The sequence below is a fragment of the Rhinopithecus bieti genome, unplaced genomic scaffold (assembly GCF_001698545.2).
Source record: "Rhinopithecus bieti isolate Rb0 unplaced genomic scaffold, ASM169854v2 scaffold_24392, whole genome shotgun sequence".
Lineage (NCBI taxonomy): Eukaryota > Metazoa > Chordata > Mammalia > Primates > Cercopithecidae > Rhinopithecus > Rhinopithecus bieti.
The window spans coordinates 2,460,517-2,487,531 of NW_016812542.1; the positions used below are offsets into that span (position 1 = coordinate 2,460,517).

General features: G+C 39.0%; 1 protein-coding gene and 1 long non-coding RNA gene across 8 annotated transcripts in view; one reads left to right on the forward strand and one right to left on the reverse strand.

Annotated features, from left to right (window-relative positions):
• Positions 1–27,015, forward strand: part of NR5A2 (nuclear receptor subfamily 5 group A member 2) — a 153,648-nt gene that overhangs the window by 93,318 nt on the left and 33,315 nt on the right. For all 6 annotated transcript variants that reach the window (XM_017896584.1, XM_017896587.1, XM_017896585.1 and 3 more), the window contains one exon: positions 861–1,008. In XM_017896584.1, coding sequence (XP_017752073.1) covers positions 861–1,008 — 148 coding nt within the window. The remainder of the gene's footprint in view (positions 1–860; positions 1,009–27,015) is intronic.
• On the reverse strand, positions 3,079–26,780 carry LOC108545102 (uncharacterized). Of its 2 annotated transcripts, none has more exons than XR_001890044.1 (3): positions 26,723–26,780; positions 5,639–5,767; positions 3,079–3,412 (listed from the first exon to the last, which is right to left on the reverse strand). It is a non-coding gene; the product is annotated as an uncharacterized LOC108545102 (long non-coding RNA). The 2 variants fall into 2 exon arrangements; XR_001890043.1 differs by having other exon boundaries at positions 5,615–5,767.

Consider the following 27,015-nt stretch of genomic DNA (forward strand, 5'->3'; position numbering starts at 1 on the left):
TTTTCTTTTTTTGCTTCCAGACAACGGAATTATTCTCCTAAATAAAATTATTTCTGTGTTTAGAAACACATTAATCTGATGTAATCTAATGTAATCATCTGAGAATAGCAGTTTTATGTCATGCTTTTTAGGAAACAGAAAACTAAAGAATAATTTATTTGTATTTATTTTAAATTTTTAAATGAACACTTCTGCTGTTCTATAAAGAATAATTTAAATGTGATTCTTTCATCATCCACAAACATGCAATCTTGAACCATGATTACTTTAAAATGTAGTCTCATAATACAAGTGAAAACGTATCTGCCTTTATTTTCCTCATGCGCTAGCTAATATTGTATAGAACACTCGTCTGGATTCTCTTTTCATGGACAGTATGTTTTTCTTTCACCTTATTCATGAGAGTTAAATTTTTTTATCTTATGTGGTGATGTAATTTTATAATATAAAGAAGGCATATATACTTGAAAAATTTAGGTAGCCAAAACCTGTTTCCTACAAAGCTTATCAAAAGTGATTATATTTATCAGACATAATAATTCTGATGCATTTTAGAATCATGGAATGTGTCTCAAACTACTTTCATGGGGAAAATCTCTTCTGTTACCAGTCTGTATTGTGGCCAGGCACGCGGTGGCTTAGGCCTGCAATCCCAGCACTTTGGGAGGCTGAGGCCAGAGGATCACTTCAACTCAGGAGTTCAAGGCCAGTCTGGTCAAATAGTGAGACCCCCCCCCATCTCTATTCTATTTAAAAAAACCTGTATTGCAATCTGATTTTACCCATAGTTCTTAACAATCTCAGGTGAAATATGTATTGCTGATTCTGATAGTCCTTAAAACTGTGATTCTGTGTTGCAGGTGGACTATTCTATAATAGCATCACAAGCCGGGGCCACCCTCAACAACCTCATGAGTCATGCACAGGAGCTAGTGGCAAAACTTCGTTCTCTCCAGTTTGATCAACGAGAGTTTGTGTGTCTGAAATTCTTGGTGCTCTTTAGTTTAGGTAAGAAATCCTTTTCTCATGCTGTGCTCAACCAGCAATTGCTAAATGATGCTGAAGTTCAAATATCTTGTGGTCCATGTATGTTTTTGTTCTATCAATATAATGCCCTTCCTTTCAAATTATGAAATCTTCAAACATGAATATATTTTCATATATGTTTCTGCATGATGCATAGCCCTTCAGTGGATAGGTTGGGGAATGGAAAAATGAGTTATTCAATTGACTCATTCAAATGAGTCCTGTTTTTCTTACATAATGTACAGAGAAGCAATAACCAAATAAAGCTATGACAAAGGTTTAAAACGGACAGCTTAGGAAAGATGTATGGTATCAAATTTTAGCCATCTTTCTCCCATTGATAATTTCTATGTGCCTGTTGTTTCAACTTGCTACTTACTTCTGTTTTTATTCTTCTAAAATATGAATTGTAATTAAAAACCTGTATTTAAATCTCTATCGGGATTAACTGGAGAATGTTTATAACCAGATGCACCACTATGCAAGTATAAAAGATGACAGTTGTCAAGGGGAAAGGATGCTTCTCTTAGGAAAGCTTTGGAAAAGAAAGATAACTAAGCAAGACAGATTTAGCTAAATCAAGGTTCCTCAGTGAGTTCAGTGAGAAAATCACCACTGTTTGGAATAAAAAAAGGATTAAGGAGATGGATTTTTATTGACTGTCAAAGGGAACAGATTTTCTGCCGTCCCTTACTTGATTTCTGTATTGTGTTGGCTTAATAAAGCCCAACTTAAATAACTTTGTTGCCAAGTCCATTTATTACTTATGGCAGACAGCTGAGGGAGGCAACTTCCCTTGAATGAAAAAAATGCAGAAATCAGATTCACCAACATATGTTTTTTCTTTAGTCTTCAGTTATAAGATAGTTGTGAATTCATATTCTAAGGAATAAAACAATAAAAAAACTGCAAAGTAAAACAGATGTGTCTACTCTCCAAATTTGGTACTTTCTTTTTAAAATTCTTCTTGACAGGACTGCACAACTGTTGCTAATAAAGGGGTAGTTTGAAGTAATAGAACCAGAGTTAATTTTTCATGTATAGTCAACATTTAAAATAAAAAGAGCATTTTCATATTTTGGAAAATGTGATAAATACAGCAAAGAGAAATGTTACTGAAAATTTAAATGGACAACAGAATTTCATAGATGTAATGTTCAAAGGTTTACAATGCCAAGACTAGATCCTGTGTGGTTTCTATATTAACCACAATAAAAAGGAAAGTTCTGTTCAAGTTAAGTCTGAATCTTTTACCCAAGAACAGTGTTTAGAATGTTAAAAAGGAAGATAGCAAGCATAGGCCTGCTTGCTGTAATCGCACAAATTATTCTGGTTTACGGTAAGATCTTAGCCTTTTAAACTAATACATTTGATCAGTAATTAAATGGAAAATGTGGTAATATGTGTGTAAGAAATCTTATAGCATCTTAGTGTTAAAATATTTAGAGAGGGTCATCTCAATTCAATGGTATTTTAAATTAGTTGAAGAAATGTATTACATTTGAAGATGTACATGTTAACCATGAGCCATCTTTAGTTTTCAGCACGTTTATCTTTCCTTCATCATTTTCCAAAATTATTATATTCTCTGCTAACACTGTGGGTAGGGGGTTGGGATAGATCTGAGATGCTTTCAACCTTTGAACCTCAAAAATATCTTCCTGAACAACTGGGCCATGTATTTACCAGAACTTTAGTCACACACTCTGTTGTTTAATGAGCACTTGGATCGTTTCAGGAGCCCAGTGCACCAGTGGATAGCTGACCTAAATGTCCATTAAATCCATGTCTATTTGTTGCTTAAGGAAGAAAGGAAAGCATGGCTTTCAGATCAGAGGTAAATAGAATTCTGGCCGAGAGTCTATTTTTTTAGAGAAGCAGGAGAAAAATAACCGGCAGTAAAATTCAAGTAGTTTCTCATTTATGAGTGGAAAACTTTTACTCTACAGAAACAGTGACTAATCAATTTTTAAAATTTCACCTTTATTGAGGTGTATAGATAATTAACTTTAGGTGCCTCAGCTAGCCCCAAGTGCTGGTTTTACCTGTGATTAAGGGTGAAATCATACCAGAGTCACTCTTGAAAGTTAAGGCCAAGTCCTAAGCCGGTATCTGCTGTCCCAGACCTTCCTCCTGAGCCTTGAGTCCCCTGAGTCTGAAGCCTGCTGTTTTTATCTCAGCCCAGCCTTGAGACTCTTTGGTCCTGGAGATAAATGAAGATTTTGTGGACTGGTCAGAGGCCGGGGGCTGTGTTGAGAGATGACTGCAGCAGTATTCTCTTGTGAGAGATGGAACAGTGTTTTCCAGATAGATTTGGTGAGAGAAGGTGGGGTGTGGTCCCAAGCAGGTGCAGCATTCCAAGCTAAAAGCACGGCCAGTGTGAAAGCTTAAAGGCAAGAGAGAGCAAAATGAGTTTGCTGAACTGTTCGTTGATGGATATGGTTTGAGGGAAGCAGCAGATGTGGCTGGAGACATAGACAGGAGCCTGGATATGGACGTGAAAGCCTCAGATGCATTCAACACATACTCACTGAGTGCTTACTGTGTGTCCGGCACTGAAGTAGGCACTGGGGCTGTAGTGGCAAGAAGAAGGAGGTGCCATGGTTTTCATTCTCTAAACAATTTAGGAAGTATAGCAGTGTTCTTAAGGGGACGGGGATGCAGTGAGTAACTTAAGTTTCTAGTAGCAGCATGGAAAGTGGACTGGATCGAGAATAGTGCTAGAAATCCTGTATTCAGAGGTTTTATTTTTATTTTACTTAATTTTTTTTCTTTTATTCCTGGCATGCTGTGATTTTTTTTTATTTTATTATTTTTAGAGGTGTTTTTTGTTTGTTTGTTTGTTTTTCTTTTTTTGAAACAGAGTTTCACTCTTGGAGCCCAGGCTGGAGTGCAATGGTGTGATCTCAGTTCACCACAACCTCCGCCTCCCGGGTTCAAGCGATTCTCCTGTCTCAGCCTCCTGATTAGCTGGGATTGTAGGTGCCTGCCACCACACTCAACTAATTTTTTTGTATTTTTAATAGAGACAGGGTTTCTCCATGTTGGCCAGGCTGGTCTCGAACTCCTGACCTCAGGTGATTCACCTGCCTTGGCCTCTCAAAGTGCTGGGATTACAGGCGTGAGCCACCAAGCCTGGCCTAGAGGTGGTTTTAATACTCCATGTGGTTAGACTGAGATGGATATAAACCAGTTATAGGTTTCAAGCCACAGGATGTGGCAGAGTTGAGAGGGAAAAGTCTAGGGTGTGTTTGGGGTTTCTGGATGTCTAGCTGGAATAGAAATATCTGCAGGAACAGTAACTGATCAGTTGATTCAAAGCGGGTCCCGATAGCAGTCATTCACTTTCTAATCTAAAAGTCATCATTCTTCACTAAAGTTTATTACTGATGATACAAAAGGCTTGTGACAGGACTCAAAAGAAAAGTACAGTGGACTCAAGTCCTTCTAGTTTACTGTCTTACGTTTCCCCCCTCGGATTGTATCCATGAGCACACATCAGTTGGTAAATTGGTCAGGAAAGGAAGTAAGTAAAAAATGCCCTCTCAGCACATTTCTCTGTGTATAACATAATAGATTCTGTATGCCCATTCTGTATGCCCAATCTCTGTTGTTAGTTGTAATGTTTTCGTTACATTTCTAGCACATTGCTTGGTACATAGTAGGGACTTACAAAATGTTTAATAAATGGGCCAGGTATAGTGGCTCACACCTGTAATCTCAGCACTTTGGAGGCCAAGGTGAGAGAAATGATTGAGCCCCAGGGGTTTGAGACCAGCCTGGGAAACATAGTGAGACCCCATCTCTACAAAATAATTAGCCAGGTGTGGTGGCAGACACCTGTGGTTTCAGCCACTTGGGAGGATGATGTGGGAGGATCACTGGAGCCTGGAGGTGTCAAGGCTGCAGGGAGCCAAGATCATACTACTGTACTCCAGCCTGGGTGACAGATTAAGATCCTGTCTTAGAAAATTAAAAAATAAAAATAAACAAATAGTTTGAAACTTAAAGCAAAGCCTTTACCAAAGCAACTCGTGATAGGTAATAGGAGGTAGTTTAACTAAAAGCCATATTCAAATACGGGTTATTTTTCTGAGACCAGTTTTTCCAAAGAACTCTCTAATAAATATCTCCTCAAAATTAAATTGTTTCTGTTACCAGTTTGCATTCTCCCAGTTTATGAGAGGAGATGTTTATCTATAAGCTCTTTGGGAAAGCTAACGTGAAAAAAGATTAGAAAGAATATTACTGGCTAAAACCAGGTGGCAAATGCATTTCTGTTCCAAGCAAATGCAAGATGATAGGCTTTCAGCCCATGTTAAGTAATAGTAGTTAAGACAATATTGTACAATTCTTTCTTGGCATTGATAGAATCCTGTTTCCAGCAAAATGAATGGAGAAAATATTGTATTTGTTCATCATGATAGCTCTTTGCTTCATACTAAATTTCCAAATTTTGAATGTGACATTTGATTATACCATAACACATCCCAGGTAAGTTTTGTCCTCATGGAGAGAAACACCCCAAGGAAGATGGGTTGTGGTTGCCTCAGGGAATGACTCAACTGGCCCAGACAGAAAAACCTACCGCCTGCTGAATGGCCTCACCAACCTGTCACCTGATCCTCATCTGCAGAGAAGCAACCGGCATAATTCAAGAACAAAACTCATTGAAGAGTTGCTTGTTTCACCCACAGGTTCAGTTCAGGCATTCTGTAGTGTCTAATCATGATTTCTATATCTTAAAAAAATTAAGAACATTATCTTAAATATAAAAGGTCATCTAAGCAATTATTATAATGTCTCAGAATAAACAGTATTGTTTATTAATAAACAATGTGACTTGAACACAAGTTGAAAGGGATTTTCAAAATGGATGGGTAAGACCTTCAGGGCTTGAAATAACTTTATTTTATTATTTATTCTTCTTAATTTTAGAGACAAGTTCCTGCTCTGTTGCCCAGGCTGGAGTGTAGTGGCATGATCATAACTTTCTGCAGCTGCTAACTCCTAGGCTCAAATGATCCTCTCGCCTCAGCCTCCTGAGTAGCTGGGGCTATGGGTCACACCCATTGCCTGGCTAATTTTTAAATTTTTTTATAGACACAGAGTCTCACTATGTTGCCCAAGCTGGTCTCGAACTCCTGACCTCAAGCAATCCTCCCTCCTTGGCCTCTCAAAGTGCTGGGATTGCAGCCATGAGTCACAACATCTGGCCCTCCCTTGAAAAGCCTTTAAAATCATAATTTGGAAGGAAAAAAACGGTATTTCTAAGGCAGAGCAGAACACTTTTCTCTTTGTTGTGGCTCCTTTAAACTATACAAGTCTGACCCTAAACAAAGTGGGGGGCAGGGCTCTATGGTTGTTCTGGTTTTCTTTTCTTTTTTTATTCTTTTATTTTGTATGAGCTAAGTGAAATGTTCTTGTTTTCTTAGTGAAGCAAAGGTCTTTTATCTGTCAACTTAATAAACTGTAAGGTCCATGAACACAGTGTATGTTTTACTCCTCATGTATTCCCTGGCATATAGGCATTTAATAAATATTTATTACATTCATGAATGAAAGAATGCCTTTCCTCCCAACTTCTAGATTAAAAAGAAAAAAAAATGGGAATTGAAAAGAATTAGTTAAAAAAATGCAAGCACAAAATTTGAAGAAAGAGAGGCTAGAACATAGATTCTATGGATAGCTATTAGAGGATTTGTCACCTTCTTTTCCCCTTTAGAAAGGAGGGAGATAAGTCTTCACATTATGAAGGGGATTTTGTTTTTTGTTTTTTTTTAAAATTTTAGTACAGACGGAATCTCGCTATGTTGTCTAGGCTGGTCTCGAACTCCTGACCTCAAGTGACCTGCCTGCCTAAGCCTCCCAGAGTGCTGGGATTACATACATGAGCCACTGTGCCCAGCCTATGAAGGGGATTAGTATAAGTAATATAGAGACTAAACCGAGTCCCTCTTCTTTGCAAATAAAATAATAAATGAAATTAATTACTGATGATCAGCATTTAGGTTCTATTTGAAGTTGTAACACTAAGAGTGTCAAACACCAAAATGAGCCATAGAAGGAAGTGGTGGTAATGCTTTTCTTTGGCAATGTTAATAATAAAATGTTCTCAGGTGAATAAATCACTTAGCTTCTCTCTTACAGAATGAAGAGACCTAAGAGAGCATTGCCCTCCAGTTTTGTCATTAAAAAAACAAAACTAGATGATTTATCCAACATTTTAGGCTCAGATCCAGGTCTAGAACTAATAACACCAAATGCCAATCAGTACTTTCTCTGATTCAGCCTGCTTTCCTCTTTTGAGACATTTGATCTCATCAATCAGCATATTAAAAATACTATGTAAAAAAGACCTTTGAAGACACAGGTTTGAACTGTGTGGATCCACTTCTGCTCGAATTTTTTTTTTTTTTTCAATAAATACAGTCAGCCCTCTGTATCTGCAGGTTCTGTGTACAAATACAAGTCCAAAATACAATATCCAAAAGGCTGGGTGCAGTGGCTCACACCTGTAATCCTAACACTTTGAGAGGCCAAGGCAAGTGGATCACCCGAGGTCAAGAGTTTGAAACCAGCCTGGCCAACATGGTGGAACCTCGTCTCTACTAAAAATACAAAAATTAGCCAGGCATGGTGGCGGGTGCCTGTAATCCCAGCTATTTTGGAGGCTGAGGCAGGAGAATCGTTTGAACCCAGGAGGCGGAGTTTGCAGTGAGCCGAGATTGTGCCATTGCACTCCAGCCTGGGCTTCAGAGACAGACTCTGTCTCAAAAAAACAAGACAAAAAAAAAACAAAGTACAGTATCCATGGGATGCAAAATCCACATGTACAGAGTGCTGACTTTTCAGATCTGAAGGTTTCACGGGGTAGATGGCAGGACTTGAGTATTTGCAGATTTAAGTATAGGCAGGTGCCCTGGAACTGATCCCTCTTGTATACCAAGGGAGGACTGTACTTACTAAGACACTATTTATTTATTTATTAAGGCAAAATGATAGAAGAAATTGAGACAGTCATCTGAAGAATGTGGACAAAAAGAAAAGCAATGTCTATTGATAAAAGCAGGGAAATACTTTACCTGAATTTCCAGTTTTTATTGAATATGCTAAGTAATTATGTAGCTCTTAACTCACTCAGTTTCTAAATACCATCATCCCTCAGTATACTCAGGGAATCAGTTCCAGGACCCCTGTGTATACTAAAATCTGCACACACTCAAGTCCCGCAATGGGCCCTGCAGAACCCAAGCTTACAAAACATTGGTCCTCCGTATAGGCAGGTTTCGTATCTGTGAATACTGTGTTCTCATCTGTATTTGGCTGAAAAAAGTCTGCATGCGATGTGGACCCACACGGTTCAAACCTGTGTTGTGCAAGGATCAGCTGGATATTGTATAAGTTTTGTTTTTCGCTACGTGAACTCTGGGTTTCAGAGTTCCAGCGAACTCCCAGAACACATTGGCCTCACAGCTTCGTTACCTCTTTCTTAAAGACTTCCTCCTTGTAGCTGATTATCACCTCTTAGGTGTGACATTTTCTTTGGACCATTCACTAGACATTAGGAAAGCTAAATGATCATAGCTTTCATTACATATATGTCTATTTTAGGATGTATTTTAACTGCTTGTGATGGTAAAAGGAAAAATAGTAACAAAACGAATAGTCGTTCTTTTCCTCTCTGGCAGTCACCGGCATTAACAATCCTAAAGTAGCCAATTGCATCTCTAAGGCTTAGGTGGACAAACTCCTTGGGGCAGGGCAGGGTGGAGTGGGGGTGGTGGGCAGGCAGAGAGGAGTGTAGTAAGTTTGTACATTCTGTTTTCAAGTACAGCCATCTGCTTTCCTGAAGGGTTCAACCATAACTCTGCTCTTGCGATATGACACTGACATTGTTTTTTTTTTTTTTGAGACGGAGTCTCGCTCTGTCGCCCAGGCTGGAGTGCAGTGGCCGGATCTCAGCTCACTGCAAGCTCCGCCTCCCGGGTTCAAGCCATTCTCCTGCCTCAGCCTCCCGAGTAGCTGGGATTACAGGCGCCCGCCACCTGGCCCGGCTAGTTTTTTGTATTTTTTTAGTAGAGACGGGGTTTCACCGTGTTCGCCAGGATGGTCTCGATTTCCTGACCTCGTGATCCGCCCGTCTCGGCCTCCCAAAGTGCTGGGATTACAGGCTTGAGCCACCACGCCCGGCCGACACTGACATTGTTAATAGTAAATAAAATGCTTATTAGCTGAAAGATGTGGTAAAAGTTTTTTAGATAGGGAAATTTATTTGCAGTGGTTAGTTTTCCAATTGTCTTTAGTTTCTGGAATAGGAATTTTTTTCTTATTTGAATTTTGTCCGTTATTTCTTCTGCTTTGACATTTAAAGAAAGATCTAATGCTTCTTTTCCCTTAAGTGTATGCCATTTGTCCTCTGGCACTCAATATCAGAACCTGGCAGAGGTTTGCTTTCAAAGCTCCCCATAGAGTGGTTGGTAAGGCAAAATGCAAATAGGGAGACTAGCCCCATATCCCCAAGCCCAGTCAGGACCTCTGCACAGAGCTTACAACTCCAGCACAAGCCATCATATACAGGAACTCTGTCTCATCACTTTTGAGACTCTCTCTCTCTCTCTGTGTATATATACATACACACACACACACACACACACATACATACACACTTCATTTGAAAATGAAGGCTTTATAAGTAAGCAAAGAATTGCAGAGCAACTATTGATCTCACATCTCACTTAACAGACAACAGAGATTTGTAGGAATAGCAAACATTCAGCCATTAAGTGAGGCATACAAAAGGCTCCTGTGTTAACATAGCCCAAAAAACCATGGCACTTCAATCAGAACCTCTTTCTGCTTGTCTATTTTTCTTTAAAAGAGGACCCTTCCTTTTTGTTCGATAGGAAGTACTATTGTGAATCTACCAGCAAGGTTGGCGTGTGCTGTCCTATAAAAGGAAGAGACTTCACCGTGCATAGCCTCTTCACCCTAACTGCTCAGTTGTTTGCTACCCCTGGCAAGGATGTTCTAATTGAGCAGTGGAGGGTGTAAACGGGTTGCTTTAACTGCAGTTCCATTAGCTAATCGGAGTCCTGATGTCAGTGTGACATTGTGGTGTAAATCATGAAGGGGTTTTTCTGCCACTTCCTGTGGAGAGAAAACAGTTTTGCAGGATCACCTGACGATTGGCCATCGTGGGGTTGTCTTTTTGAAAAAGAAAAGTTGTTCTGACCTGTGCTGTGCTCAGGATGCCTGCATTTCGCCTTTCCTAAGCGATGAACCCCCCAGAAAGGAAGTGTATGGGGGAACCATTGGAGTTTGAGTGCTCGCTTCCCTCAGTACTTCTGGAAAAGCCTGGAAATATTGTAGACACAGTTTTGGAGAAGAGAATTCAAAGGGCTTACAAAAAGGGAGTACTTTTTTGTCCACTTCTAGCTCTAGAAGATGGACAGCAACTTGTTGAGTTTGTGTTGTGTTGTGTTGTTTTTCTGTCACCAAACTAGGTGTTCCTATTGTGTGGGAGATGAAAAAAAGAGCACAAATCTATTAATAAGTAAAGCAACTGAAACAAAGGGAAAAATGAATCCCTATTTTGCTTTTTTGCAACATCACATCCAGTTAATAAAAGAAGCTTACAAATCCAACAGAGGTCTGCTTGCGGGAACTAACTAGGAAGAAAAAGGAGAAGGAGAAAAAAAATCCAACAGAGAAATTTGATTACTGATTTAAATTGTGTTTGCAGCGCCTAAAGCAAGAGGAACGATTCATTCACTATAAGTCAGAAGGTGACAGTACCAAGTGTACCATTTGCTATATGGCAAATCTATAGCTACTCTAGAAAGTGAAATAGGAGTGCCTGTTCTTATCCCTTATTTGACTACCTCATCGCTGGAAGTGCCGTAAGAGCTTCAGAAGGGTGGAAAACTAGTAAAAAGTTTCCAATTGTGCATCAAAATTTATGCCTATTCATTCTGAAATAAGCATGATAGTCTAAATGTCGTAAAATTCTTTTTACTTGGTAGCTGCATAAAAGTTGGTTTTGAAATAGCAAAACCTAATCTTCCTGTTATGTGGCAATTCTCCTTCCTGAAGCTGCTCACAATATTTGCTTTATTGCCGGCTTCTTCTAAATATGATTACACACTCACCCACACACACACTGCCACTGGCTGAACTGCAAAGCCTGGTGAAGCAGAACATTTACCTCACATCTTTACCCAAGAGCATTGGTTAAATTGTTCTTTATGAAGTCAGATAAGCAAAAGAAATATCCCAGGTTCTTTTTACAATTAGCATTCACTCTCAGTTTTTACCTTTTCATATGTGATATTGTAATTTAGAAAAACACCCACTAGACACTTGTCAAATAACTGTGCATATCTTCATACTAATGCCTTGCTGATATATATGCAGCTGAGGGTAATGCTGGCAAATAAGCATTTCCTAAAATTTATGTAATCATTTGAAATTCAGAAAGGATTGATTAGCATTCAAAAGATGCCACTGTTCAATATTTACACCATAGAGATTTGGCAGAAGCAAATAATGGCACATAAAGTTGATGCTTGTCTTAATTAAATGCAGTATAATAGGTGTTGTGGATTTTTTTTTTCTTCCAGTGAGCAAAGCAGTTTAGCAATGACCAGATATAATTCATTTTGGAGTTCTAAGTTTGAGCTTAATCAATACGTACTTACAGCCATGGAAGAAGTGATTATCATTTGTTATTTGCTGGCACAAGAATATAATTGCCTAAATAGCATTTACTTAAGCATATTTCTGAATACCTTATGCCTAAAAATATTTGTCATAGTTTAGCTGTTAATGCTAATATTGTCATTTTACTAACTACTGCTATTTAGTAAGATGATTTTTCAGAGACATATTGGCCAGGCAAGCTAGGAATAAAGAGCAAGAAAAATCAAGTAAGAATGCCATGTGCTCTTGGTTGATGTTTCTCGCTGCTTTAACTGTGTCAACCACTCTGTTCAAATCTCAGAATAGAGTGGCTATCTTAGTACTGGCTCAGAAGAGGGTAGTTGGTTAATGTAGTCAGCCCAGATCCTGCACTCTAGTGGACTCTGGACACCCCAGGGCCTCAGGTCTGTTCTACAGTGGACCAAATCAGTGACTCACATCTGAGTCTTGCATTAGATCTTCTTTCTAGTTTACTGATAAAAATCTGACGAGTCTTATCTCGAGTTGTGGCCGTGTTTCGTTAAGAAGGTTAAATTTCAAACAGACCAATCCAAAGCCAGGAGACAAGAACAAATAGAAGTGAAAGGCCTCTCATCGGTATTGAAACATTAAATCACACAAACTATATTGAGTGGCCACTATGCAGAACCATTGTACTAGGCAAGCTATGAAATGACAACATAGAGTCCTTTTTTTTTTTTTTTTTTTTTTTGAGGCGGAGTCTCACTCTGTCACCCAGGCTGGAGTACAGTGGTGCGATTTTGGCTCACCGCAACCTTCACCTCCCGGATTTGAGCAATTCTCCTGCCTAAGCCTTCTGAGTAGCTAGGATTACAGGTGCCCGCCACCACCCTTGGCTAATTTTTGTATTTTTAGTAGAGACAGGATTTCACCATGTTGGCCAGGCTGGTCTTGAACTCCTGACCTCAAGTGATCTGCCCGCCTCAGCCTCCCAAAGTGCTGGAATTACAGGCGTGAGCCAATGTGCCCAGCCAAAACTGGCACTATATAGTCTTTCCAAAGAGAAGGAAACTCCTATGATACAGAGCTGCACTTTGGATCCCCAGGACACTGTTCTGAATAAGGCGTGGTACACCAAGCAAAGAGTCCAAAACATGCCATGCTGTCAGCAATGCTGCATGCATCTCTTGTCTTTCTTTCTGTTCCTTGTTTTCACTGAACTAACACATGTTACACACACATTATTCTCCTTGATTATATTTTATCAATCAGAAAGCCTTTGTCAACCCTCATGTTACATAAATCTCACAGCAATCAGAGACTTCATGCCTCTTCGGTTTCCCAACTCCTCTGAAAGGAGATGATTTTTCAGAGACATATTGGCCAGGCAAGCTACAAATAACCAGCAAGAAAAATCAAGTAAGAATGCCATGTGCTCTTGGTTGATGCTTCTCGCTGCTTTAACTATGTCAACCACTCTGTTCAACTCCTCTGAAAGGAGTTGGGAAACTGCGTGGGATCACCTCCAGGAGCCTTAGCAAGGGGCACTGTCCCTAACACCCACATCCCAAGTTACCCACATTTTGGACAGCACCAATGTGGCCTCAGCCCTGGAGGAACTGAGTCCCAGAACATCAACATGGAAAAGAACCTATGTTGTTGCTGAGTACAAACATGTCTTATTTCTGAGTAAGAAAATTTAGGCTAATGGAGGTTGAGTGACTTGTACACAGTCATGTAGAGTCAGGATTTCAACTGAAATTTTTGAACTCCACACACAGGAAAAGAGCACAGATATGGATTTCCATATTACAGAATTAGTGCTTTTACATTTGTTTCAAAATTAGACCTTCCTATTTCTTGGCCATCCTTTTCAACTAAATCTAAAATTTTCATTGTGAAGTATAAAAGTGATTTCCCAGAAACGTGGGGAATGTACATTGTCTTTTGCTACCTTAGGACTCAGTTGTGCATGCTGCATGCTGGTTACCCTGAACTTTGGAGGGCAAAATCTCTCCTACAGTCACTCACGCTCTCTCCACTTCACTCTAGGTACATGGGGCTCTGTGCCATCCATAAAGGTCAGTGTGTCCTGAGTGGCTATGCTGCACTCAAATTGGATAATTCTGCCTTATCCCTCAGCAGGAATGATCATATTCATTTTGTCCTATCTTGGTTATATAGTCATGCTTTACATAATGATGTTTTGGTCACTGATGGACTGTATATATATATATATATATATATATATATGGTCATATATATGATAGAAGACTATAATGGAGGTGAAAAATTCCTGTTGCCTAGTATTTACTCTACTATACACTTTGAAGTTATTTTAGAGCATATTCTTTGTACCTATGTATATAAAAGAAAACTTACTATAAAGTAGTCTCAGGCAGGTCCCTCTGGAGGTATCCAGAAGAAGGCATTGTTATAGGAGGTGACAGCTCTATGTGTGTTATTGCCCCTGAAGACCTTCCAATGGGACAAGATATGGAGGTAGAAGACAGTGATATTGATGATCCTGACCTTGTATAGGCTTAGAGGCTAATGTGTGTGTTTGTGTCTTCATCTTTAACAAAAAAAGTTCAAAAAGTAAATAAATAAACTTAAAAATAGAAAAAAGCTTATTGAATAAGCACACAAAGAAAATTTTCGTACAGCTGTACAAGGTATTTGTGTTTTAAGCTGTGTTATTACAAAAGAGTCAAAAAACTTAAAGAAATTGAAAAGTTTATAAAGTAACAAAGGTATGGTAAGCTATAGTTAATTTATTACTGAAGAAAGAAATTTAATGTAGCCTGTGTGTACACTGTGTATGAAGTCTGTAGTCGTCTACAGGAATGTCCTGTACCTTCCCACTCACCTACCACTCACTCACTCACTGACTCACCCAGACCAACTTCCAGTCCTGCAGGCTCCACACATGATAAGTGTTCCATACAGGTGTGCTATTTTTAATCTTGTAGACTGTATTTTTACTGTATCTTTTTTCTATGTTTAGATGCACAAATACTCACTGTGTTACAACTGCCTTCGATATTCAGTACAGTGACATGCCATATAGGTTTGTAACCTGGGAGCAATAGGCTTTACCACATATCCTGGGTACACAGTAAATTTGTGTAAGTACACTCTATGATGGTCGTGCAACGAAATCACCTATCGGTGCACTTCGCAGAATGTGTCCTTGTTATTAAGCAACACATGACTGTATATATAAGAACTGATAGCACACCTGAAATAATCCTTTCTCTGTACTATTTATCCTAAGAGAAAATAATTATTGTAGTAGTATCAATATCACTAACATCTATGTAGGAATTTTTTTAAGTGCAGATTTTTTAAATTTTAATTTTAAAATTGTGATAAAATCTACATAACACAAAATTTACCATTTTAACAATTTTTAAGTATGCAGTTTAGTGGCATTAAGTCCACACACATTGCAACTGTTACCACCATTTGTCTCTAGAACTTCCTGTCTTCCAAGATTAAAACTGTGCTTATGAAACAGTAAATCCCCAATTCACCCACTGCTCAGCCTCTGCAGCCGCCATTCTGTTTTCTGTAGAGAACATTTTATTTACAAAGTACCCTCTCTTTATAACATTATCCTTTACATATAACACAACACTGAAAGTTTAGTGATTTTTTTTTTTTAGTAGAGACGGGGTTTCACCGTGTTAGCCAGGATGGTCTCGATCTCCTGACCTCGTGATCCGCCCACCTCGGCCTTCCAAAGTGCTGGGATTACAGGCGTGAGCCACTGCGCCCGGCCAGTTTAGTGATTTTATAATACAAAATGTGACTGGACTCAGAGAGCATGGCTAACGTGCTCATGACCACTCAGCTAGGCATCTGAGAGAGCACATGCTCCAAGCCAGGGCCACTGATTCCAGATCTGTTGTCGTCACTCACAGGCAAGGAAGTCTTTTGACTTGGGCCTGAAATAATAAAGCATGAGGCTTAGCGGCTCATGCCCGTAATCCCAGCACTTTGGGAGGCCAAGACAGGTGGATCACCTGAGGTCGGGAGTTTGAGACCAGCCTGGCCAACGTGGTGAAACCCTATCTGTACTAAAAATATAAAAATTAGCTGGGTGTGGTGGTGTGTGCCTGTAATCCCAGCTACTCAGGAGGCTGAGACAGGAGAATCACTTGAACCTGGGAGGTGGAGGTTGTGGTGAGCCAAGATTGCACCCCTGCACTCCAGCCTGAGCAACAGAGCAAAACTTCGTCTCAAAAAAAAAGGAAGAAGGAGGAGGAGGAGGAGGAGGAGGAGGAGAAGGAGAATGCATGAATGAGGAAAAAGGGAGGCATTCATGACAAGTTTCTTACTATTGAGGTGATATGGCCTAGTGGTAAAGACTGCAAACTTGAATTCAGATTCTTGTTCTATTCTATCCTTAGGAACGTGTATCACCTCACTTTCTTCCATCTGTAAACTTGAAATAATAATGATCTACCTGAAGCATCATTGTGACGGTTACATGCAATAATTATTAGGAAGAACTTACCATAATGCCTGGCACATAGTGCTAATAAGTGATTATTACTCAAAACATCTGTGAAAGTCATAGACATGAAGGCTGCTTATTGGGAAATGCCTCTTCTCAGATACAATCTTTGGTATACAGATTCTATGAAAAAGATCTTTCTCATGTCAGCAATAACTGATACATTAATTCAGTACCAAGCCATAGTTTAAAATCTTTGATCCACTAACCAAAGGCATCATTATTATTCTTGATGTTTTGAAATATGTCAGAGTTAGAAAACTCAAGCCACTTCACTTTAATTGATCTATCATAAATCCCAAAATCAAGCCAAAGTCTAATAATAAACAATGAGTCCTCTTTCTAGGTTGGTGCAGGCCCTAGACGATGACAAAGTGGAATGGCTGGGCTCACACCTGCCCTCTGGGGAATGCCTATGCTAGCAAACTTTTTTTTTTTCTTTTGAGACGGAATCTCACTCTGTCACCCAGGCTGGAGTGCAGTGGTGCAATCTCTGCTCACTGCAACCTCCACTTCCTGGGTTCAGGCAGTTTGAACACACATAACAAAGAGCACAGATATGGATTTCACTTCACATCATGCCTGGAATACAGTTCATATTAAAAAACAATACTCAGTTAGTATGTTCAATTATAATAGCTACATCTTATTGTCCTGTATGAACAGAGTACATCATACCTGTTGTTTCTAATCTTCATAAGCAAGCCTTTGATGAAAGTATCATTTGCCATTCCTGTTTTACTGTCTTTCCCTGAGATCAGAGAAGTCAAACAACTATACAAAATTACTCAGATAGTAAGTAGTAGAACTGAGATTTGCATACTTCAGACATCAAAGTCTAGGTTTTCTCCACTATTCACGGCTACTTTTTTGGTTCATTGATTATGTAGACCAGAAGGCACTATACAAGTGCTTGTCATTTATGATGAAGATAACCCATTCTAAATCTGATTCTTCTAGATCTTAATCTTACTTGAAAGTACAAGGGCTGAGTAACAATCCTACCTTCTTAAATGCTTAATAATCCCTCCCTCATCAACATGCCATGGTTTCAGTCAGAGCTGCTTTCAATTGATCGGTTTCAAGAATTATCACGGCTTTTATCACCACGGTCAGAAGCAATGCTGAGATTATAGGGTATTTAATCCTTTATGCTGGCCTACTGACTCTAAGCAGATTTTCTTTTCTCTTTTTTTGAGACAGAGCCTCACTCTGTTACCCAGGCTGGAATGCAGTGGCACGATCATGGCTCACTGCAGTCTCAACCTCCCTGGCTCAAGCAGTCCTCCAGCCTCAGCCACCCAAAGTGCTGGGATTACAGGCATGAGCCACTGTGCCTGGCCAGATTTTATTTATTTATTTATTTATTTTTAGTTTTATTTATTTGTTTATTTTTGAGACACAGTCTTGCTCTGTTACCCAGGCTGGAGTACAGTGGCATGATCTCAGCTCACTGCAACCTCCGTCTCCCAGGTTCAGGCAATTCTCCTGCCTCAGCCTCCCAAATAGCTGATATTACAGATGTGCACCACCACACCTGGCTAATTTTTTTTTAAATGTTTTTGATAGAGATGAGGTTTCACCATGTTGGCCAAGCTGGTCTCGAACTCCTGACCTGAAATGATCTGCCCACCTTGGCCTCCCAAAGTGCTGGGATTACAGGCGTGAGCCACCACACGTGGCCCAGATTTCATTTTTAATGTAAAGAAACATCTGCTGTCTAATTCCTATCTTCTTACAAATATTTACTGGGAACATAATTTGATAATTGATTGAAAATTATTACCAGATTATTAGCCTAGATTATTAGCAGATTCTCCCTTTCCTAATATTGCCAGCATCAAACTCAATAGAGTAAAAGAAGGAATGAAGACTAAAACATCAATTTGTGTATGTTTTAAGTATTTTAAGAATAAAAGTGTCATCGTGAATTTCTTAGTATGTTTCTGATACAGTCAGGATAGAGTTTAGTAATTAGCAATTTCTTCTAAATTTTTTTTAAAAGGTTATTGTTGTTACTTGCTACAAGAAATTATGGGACAAATTGGATAACCACATGTGCTGGCATTTGTCCAGGACAGCCCATATCAAAAGGGATTGGGGTCCATGATACTGTAACAGTATCATTTCTAATTATAACTTCAGGGAAATTCCTTTCTCAAAGAGGTAGCTAAGAAACTTATTCTTATCTTACAAAAGAATAGGGTTTTTAGGATTTAAATACAGCTTAATGTGCCATTTTGCCTCCAACTTATGTATTTTAGATTCTATTTTGATTTTCACTGATCCATAGTATTTCATTATATAATGTACCCCATGGTTTATTGATTCATTCTCCAATTGGTGGATATTTATTACAAACAATGTTAAAAGAACATTTTTCTCCATGTCTTCCTGTAATATATTGTTGGACAATCACTATACTGTTGGACAGTCACTTGCAACTCTAGAAATTGTCAGTGTTCTCCAAAGTAACTGTGCCAAATTACATTTCTAGGCGTAGTAAATGAGAGCTCCTATTTTTCCGTATCATCACCAGCACCATAATACAGTTGCTGTCATTATTGTTTTAATTTGTATTTCTAATTACCAGTGATATTGAACATCTATCTGTTTCTTTGAAGTACCTGTTTATGAATATTTTTCCATATAACTTTTGCTTTTTAAATTTTTTTAAGAAATCCTTCCCAACTTTGGAGGTGTTAAAGTACATTTTCCTTTAGTTTTTTTCCAAGTATATTAAAGCATTGCTTTTCTTATACGAATCTTTAATGTCCAGAATTTAATTTTGTGTCTGGTGTGAGGGGGAGATCTAGTTTTTATTTTATTTTATTTTCTTAAGAGTAGTCAGTTGTCCAAACACTGCTTATTGAATCGCTTGTCTTTCCCACCGTTTTTAATGCCACCTCTCTTAGGTATTCAAGATCTGTATATGTGTGGGTCTCTTTCTGGACTTTCTACTTTGTTCCTTTGGCCTATTTGATTATCTCAGTGCTGACCTCACGTATTTTAAGCGTTTTTATAATAAATCTTGATATCTGCTTGAGTAGTCCCTCCACTTTTTATTTCGAAATAGTCTTAATTAGTCTTAGGCTTTTGCTTTTCCGCATGAATTTTAGGTTTGGCTTGCTGTTGCTCCACAAAGAACCCAGTGGGGTCTTGAGTAAAATTGCATTGTATTTAGAGGTTAATTTGGAGAAAAATAATTTTCTTGGGAGAATTGAGACTCTCCCATTCATGAACATAGTTTATCTTTCCTTTAGTCAGGTGTACTCTGATGCCCTTCAATAAAGTCATACAATTTTCTCCACAGAGGTATTGCACATCATTTGTTACTAATTTATTCTAGCTGTTTTATAGAGTTGGTTTTTACAATGCAAACCTTTTCTGTAGTTAATATCCATGTGACTGGATATTTTAAATCACATTTTATTTAACAAACCTACTAAATGCCCTTATTATTTGAAATGCCTTTTCTGTAGTTTATCTTCAACCTTCTGTGTAGACATTCATAGTCTGAAAATAAATACAGATTTATCTTTTGCTTTTCTGGATTCCATTTCTGATCTTATTTTGTTGGTTAGACAATATTGACTTGAAGGTGTGATAACAGGTACTCTTGCCTTATTTCAGACTTTTACGTGAATCATTCTAAAGTCTAATGACTTGATATGAAAAGTGTTGTCTATTTTAGTAACCTTCTTATAGAAAAAGAGAAGAAGCTGCTGGTCTTGGAGAGAGATCCAACAGCTTTTTTTTCTTTGCCTTTTATTTCAACAAATTCTCCTCTTTATCTTTTGTTATTTTATTGTTCTGGTTCTAGCTTCTTCAGTTGAAGATTTTGTTCACCTAATTTTCAGTCATACATTTTCGTTGTTCTTTCGTTTTTTGTTTTGTTTTGTTTCTCGTTTGATGAAAGAATTTAGTGTTAGAAAGTTGCCTCTTGGCACAGCCATAGTTGTATCTGAGGAAGTTTTGATGTGGGAGACTGACATTCGAAGCTGCTTTGGGGTTATGCAAGTCACTCTACAGAACTCTAGGGGGCACCACTCACACTATAGTATATACAAATGCATCCCTAAGAGTTGTGAGGTACACAACACCAGTAGCCCTATCTGGTAGCCCTATGTCCAGTGCTAAATATTTTGTGATCTCGATTGTAATCGAGATTTATTTCACAATGGGTTTTAAAATTTCCAAACAAATGGGGGTTTTGATTATCTTTTCATTTTTGGATTATAAGATAATTTCACTATGAGGTTATGCATATTACTGAAACTTTCTTTTGATGTGATATTTAGTTAATTTTTATAAATATGGCATATATGACACAGTCTCTATTTTAGGTATCAATATTTATTTCTTTACATCATTATTGATAAATTTGTTATATCGTCTATGTAGATTATTTCTTTTATTATTATCGTGTGCTTATTTTCTTTCTTTCTTCTCTTTTTATAGAGACAAGGTCTCACTCTGTTGCCCAGGCTGGTCTCGAACTCCTGAGCTCAAGTGATCCTCCCACCTCGGCCTCCCAAAGTGCTGGGATCACAGGCGAGCACCACCACACCTCGCCACTTATTTTTCTTTAATGGTTTGATCTTTTAAATCTGCTTTGTCTGATATTAAGAATGTTTTCTCAGCTTTTTAAAATTAAGATTGACATCTTTTTCCCCATTCTCCTTGTTTTCTCCTGTTCAGTTGATTTAGTGGGGTTTCTTGTGTTTCTTGTGTTTCAGGTGGTTTTCCTGTAAGCAGCAGATGACTATATTTTATTTTGCTTTTCTTTAATCTAGCCTACAATCCCTTTTAACTTCTAAATTTGAGATCATTTTAGATCTACAGGAAGTTGGATGTTAAAATACATATAGGGGAGTCCCAAGTACCCTTCATCCAATTTCTCCAGTGGCAACATCTCATATAACTATCCTCAATATAAAAACCAGGAAAGGCGGGGCACAGTGGCTCACACCTATAATCCCAGCCCTTTGGGAGGCCGAGGTGCGTGGATCACCTGAGGTCAGGAGTTCGAGACCAGCCTGACCAACATGGAGACACCCTGTCTTTACTAAAAATACAAAAATTAGCTGGGCATGGTGGCACATGCTTGTAATCCCAGCTACTTGGCTGAGGCAGGAGAATTGCTTGAACTGGGGAGGCGGAGGTTGCAGTGAGCTGAGATGGTGCCATTGCACTCCAGCCTGGGCAACAAGAGATAACTCCATCTCTAAACAAACAAACAAAACCAGGAAATGGCATTGGTATAGTCTGTAGAGTTTACCTAGTTATTCAGTTTGCATATTTCACCAGTTTTACGTGCACTCATTTGTGTGTTTGTGTGGGTTAGGGGGTGGGTTCTGGCAGTTTTATCACATGTAGGTTTGTGTTACTACCAGCATAATCAAGATACAGAATTTTTCATCACCACAAGGTTCCTTCATGCTGGCCCTTTTATAGCACCCACCCCTCCCTCCATTCTTAACACCTGACAATCACTAATCTCTTCTCCATCTCTGTAATTTTGATATTTCAAGAATGTTATATAAGTATATAGCGTGTAACCTTTTGGAATTGGCATCTTTCACTCAGCAATATTCCCCTAAGATTCATCCATAAGTGTATCAGTAGTTTGTTCATTTTTATGATTGTGTAGTGTTCTTTGGTATGGATGTGCCACAGTTTGCTTAACCCTTTACTTATTGAAAGACATTTGAGTTGTGTCCATTCAGTTTGGGGGTACTACAAATAAAGCTGCTATGAATATCATGTATGGGTTTTTTATGTAAATATACGTTTTCATTTCTCTTGGATAAATGCCCAAGAATGCATTTGTTGGGTCATATGGCAAACATATGTCTATAATCTACTTTTTAAGAGGTGAGTTTGATCCATTTACTAATAAGCCATCATAGTTTTTGTATGTATGAAATGTTTTAAATTTGGCCACTTCTTGGATGATAGTTTAGGTGAATATAAAACTTGAAATTGACAATATATTCTCTTAACACTTGGGAAGTCTTTTGGAAGTCTACTGTCTTTTCTTTTTGATAGTTTTAAAGGTTTTTCTTTATTGCCAATGTCTTATATAATTTTACTCCAAGGGGTCTGAGTATACTGGAAGTGCACATCCAATTAGAGGGAACTGAAGAATTCTGCTATTCTCTTTTCATATGTTGCATCTATGCAAATCTCTCTGCTGACTCCTGTCAGGCATATGTTGGAGCCTCATGGTCTACTATGTCTTCTAGTTTTTAAGGCTTTTTCCCCCTTTTATCTCACTGTGCCGTGTTTTGCATAATTCCCTCTTCAACTATATCCAGTTTAGCGCATATCCCATTAACTTAGTTTGTATTTGAATACTTGTTTTTTGTTTTAAAGGCCTCTTCTTTTTTTTTTTTTTTTTTTTTTTTTTTTTTTAAGTCGGAGCCTTGCTTTGTCACCCAGGCTAGAGTGCAGTGACATGATCTCGGCTCACTGCAACCTCTGCCTCCCGGGTTCAAGTGATTCTCCTGCCTCAGCCTCCTGAGTAGCTGATATTACAGGTGCCTGCCACCACACCCAGCTAATTTTTGTATTTTTATAGAGATGGGGTTTCACCATCTTGACCAGGTTGGTCTCGAACCCCTGACATCATGATCCACCCACCTCGGCCTCCCAAAGTGCTGGGATTATAGGTGTGAGCCACCGCGCCCAGCCCAAAGACTTCTTTTTTTAAAAATAATTATTATTATCATTATTATTTTTAGAGACAGCGTCTCACTCTGTCACCCAGCCTAGAATGCTATGGCACGATCATGGCTCACTACAGCCTCAAACTTCTGGGCTCAAGCAATCCTCCCACCTCAGCCTCCCACATAGCTGGGACTGCAAGTGCCTACCACCATGTCTGGCTTGCTTTAAAGATTTCTAATAGACCCATTTTCCCATTAATGTTTAAATTTGGTCTCTGTTGTTTCATTACGTATGTTTTAAAATTTTTCTTCATTTTTTTCCTTTTTAATTAATTTACTTGTTTATTAAAATTTTTTTCTTCTTGCCTTGTCTTATGGTGCTGATATCTTTCTTTTTAATGAATAATACCTCTATTCTCTCTTAAACACCTCAAGCAAACTGATTTTGAGGTTTTTGTCAGATTCTTCCATAGAAATAATTTCTTCTGGAATGAGTTGATGTTTTATTTTGATGACTTTTCCTTAGCAATATATATCTTGCTGTATATGCTATATGTAAAAAGTATGTGTGTGCGTGTGTGGTTTTTCACATTATTAGTTGCAGACTCACTTTGAGTAAGACTTTTGGTGGCTGCTCTTGTTTCTGTCTCTTTCTCTTGTCTTATGTTTGCTGTGCTACCCACATTGTGCTCACTCCTCCGTATTTAGCATTTCTGTCTTAGCTTCTGTCTGACTCTATGAGATCCTGAGTCCAGAGGCAGGTCCTATACGATATTTAGGCTTCTGCACTGTGGTCATATTGAAGATACTTTAGATCCAGTCACAGAGGCAGTAGGGACCCTGCTTTAGCTCCCAGTCTAGGGATATATTTTTGCCCTGCTACCTTGCCTAGTTCCACAGCTTACCAAATCTATAGCTTGGGCAGTAAATTAGGAGTACTATTTTTTTTTTCCTTCTTTTTTTCCTCCTATTAGCCTCCTTTTACAAAAGCAGTGGAAGTGTGGAACTCCTGACCCAGTCCTGTGCCATGCTTTTCTTTAAGCAAGACCCAGCTCTGGTTGCCACATGCATGGTTGCCACACTTTAAGCCCCAACACCCTTCAGAATCTGGACTGCAGCTACTATTAACTGGACTCCAGCTGTTGTTCACCATTTTGTTTGTTTGTTTTTGAGACGGAGTCTCACTCTGTTGCCCAGGCTGGAGTGCAATGGCGTGATCTCGGCTCCTGCGACCTGCACCTCCTGGGTTCAAGCAATTCTCCTGTCTTAGCCTCCCGAGTAGCTGGGATTACAGGCGCACACCATGAGGCCTGGCTAATTTTTGTATTTTTAGTAGAGACGGGGTTTCACCATGTTGGTCAGGCTAGTCTTGAACTCTTGACCTCATGATCCACCCACCTCGGCCTCCCAAGGTGGGATTACAGGTGCGGGCCCGGCTACTGTTCACCATGTAAGTCCTGGCCACTGCTCTGTATTTCTGCTGTGTTTCTGACAGAGATATTGACATTGTTTGAGCCTAGCTATGTCATTTTCTCTCCCTTTGTATTTTTCTATGATCGATATGTTTGTAACAGAAAAGGTGCACCAAAATGAGAATTCACTGCAATATTTTGACTAGAAGCACAGCAAAACTCTTCTGTTTCCAAAGAGCCTGAAATGTTTCAATCCTCCCACCACCAACAACCACCACCGCCATCACCATCCCACCACTGTTCTCTCTCTCTCTCTCTCTCTCTCTCTCACACACACACACACACACACACACACACTCACACATGTATACAGAACAACACTCAAGGCCAGGATTTCCTAAAGCCCTGTGCCGTGGGTCTCCAGTCTGACTTTCCAAGTTTATGTCTCACTGTTCTCCTTGCCCATGTCAGCACACTGTTGCCCAGGAAACTGAACAATTTTATCTTCCTGGAGCCTATGCTATGTCTTACTACCTTGGGGCTACTTCGTGTTCTGTCTGTCTTCTTGAAATACCATTTGAAACAACCCCCAGTCTTTCAAGCTCAGACTAACTCTTCCTCCATGGAAAGACCCTACCAAATCTGCCATTTGGGAAAGAATTTCCCTCTACTATTAACCCATGACATTGCTTCCGATTTTTATTACATTTGCCATGATTAAAATACCATTTTAAAACATCTTACCCAGTCTCAAACACTAAACATAGTCTTATATTGAAGATACTGTTTATTAAGAAACTCTTATGTACTAGATGCTGTCCAAGGCCTTTTTAGATACATTGTTATCTCATTTAATTCCTTCACCAATTATGATATGAGGTGAAATTTGCTTGTTTTAACAGATGAGGAAATTGAGCATGAGTGAGTGAGTCTTACCCAGGTCCTTATGAAACTAGCAGATTCCTAAGACCTCTCTGAGACCTACTAAATAGGAATTGCTAAAGACAGGGCCCAGCAATCTGCATTTTAACCACCTCTTTATATGATTCTTTAGCACTCCTAGTCTTTAAACCTCTTTGCTCATCAGAATCACCTAGGGGTGGAAGGAAGTGGCTTAAAAACATTCAGAACTGGCCGGGTGTGGTGGCTGACACCTGTAATCCCAGCACTTTGGGAGGCTGAGGCAGGCGGATCACAAGGTCAGGAGTTCAAGACCAACCTGATCAACATGGTGAAACCTGGTCTCTGCTAAAAACACAAAAATTAGCCAGGCATGGTGGCGCGTGTCTGTAGTCCCAGCCATTTGGGAGGCTGAGGCAGGAGAATCGCCTGAACCCGGGAGGCAGAGGTTGCAGTGAGCTGAGATCGACCCACTGCACTCCAGCCTAGGTGACGGAGCAAGAATTTGTCTCAAAAAAAAAAAAAAAAAAAATTTAGAACTACCAAACTGGGATTTCCAGAGTAATGGCAATCTTTTTTTTAACAGTTTCTCAGATGAGTATGAAGCAGGTGGTTCACCAATTCCTGTGTGAAAAATACCTAGGTAAATGTCATAAATTGGTAGTCCGTTGATAAAATTTGTGTGTGTGTGTGTGTTTTAAAGGTGACCCAACATTTAAAATCAAGAGAATCCACATAACATATGAATTCTAGGTTCTTTCTGAAAAATTAGAAGGTCTGGTTACACTAGGTTCTTATGTTGCAGGTTTGTTTGATTATTTTTTAAAGGCAGGGTCTTGCTCTGTTGTCCAGGCTGGAGTACAGTGGCAATGGCCATAGCTCACTGCAGCTCTGAACCCCTGAGCTCAAGCAATCAGCCTCAGCCTCCTGAGTAGCTGGGACTACAGGTGCATGCCACCACACCTGTAGGCTATCATGTTGCAGGTTTCTAGGTGCCTTGATACTTTTATGTCCCTAATAATGAAAGTAACTGCAAGAAGGGCAGTCAGTTTATGCCTGAACATAAGGAAAAATTCATATATTAGAAGAATGCTGTACACAGTTAGGAGATAAGGGTACCAGACAAATGGATATAAGCTTTACTAAAGATTCATTACCAAATATAATTTTACTCTTCAAAATTTTACTTATCAAAATGTATTGAAGATACCTCATATATAATCTCTTCCCTTTAATAAAGCATAAAATAAAATATGAATGAAATAAAATTATAGGATTCCTAAATATTAAAGACTACTAAGTACAAGATACAAGATTAGTAAGTATTAACAAGGTTACTAAATATCAACCATGAGATTCTTGAGTTCCTAATTTGCCATTCACTTGCAGAAATTCACCTGTGAGTTTTGCATTGGTAGATAAAGAAATTCATCTACCTGCTACAATTGGCCTCAGATTCTAGGTGAATCTGATCTGTCTACAGCACTCCAAATATAAAGAAGAAATAATGGGCCTTTCCTTGATCTTACCCCAGTTTGCTGTGTGTTGAGGGGAACACATGGATGTGACAACATAGCTGTGGGTTGCTTCCAAGTACTAGTGAGTCAGTGGCCAACAGACTAATGTAATGGGTCACAATCAGAATGAAAAAGAGGCTGTTAGCCTTGACAGCAGTCAAGTAATCCCAGGACCTGGGAAGTGCAAGGCATAACTATACTGTAGCCAGTGCTGACGATACACAGTCAATCAAAGCCAATGGTTGAAGTTTCACTTCCTATATCCCTACTCAGTGGATTCTGTTGCTCTACTTATTTAGCTGTGA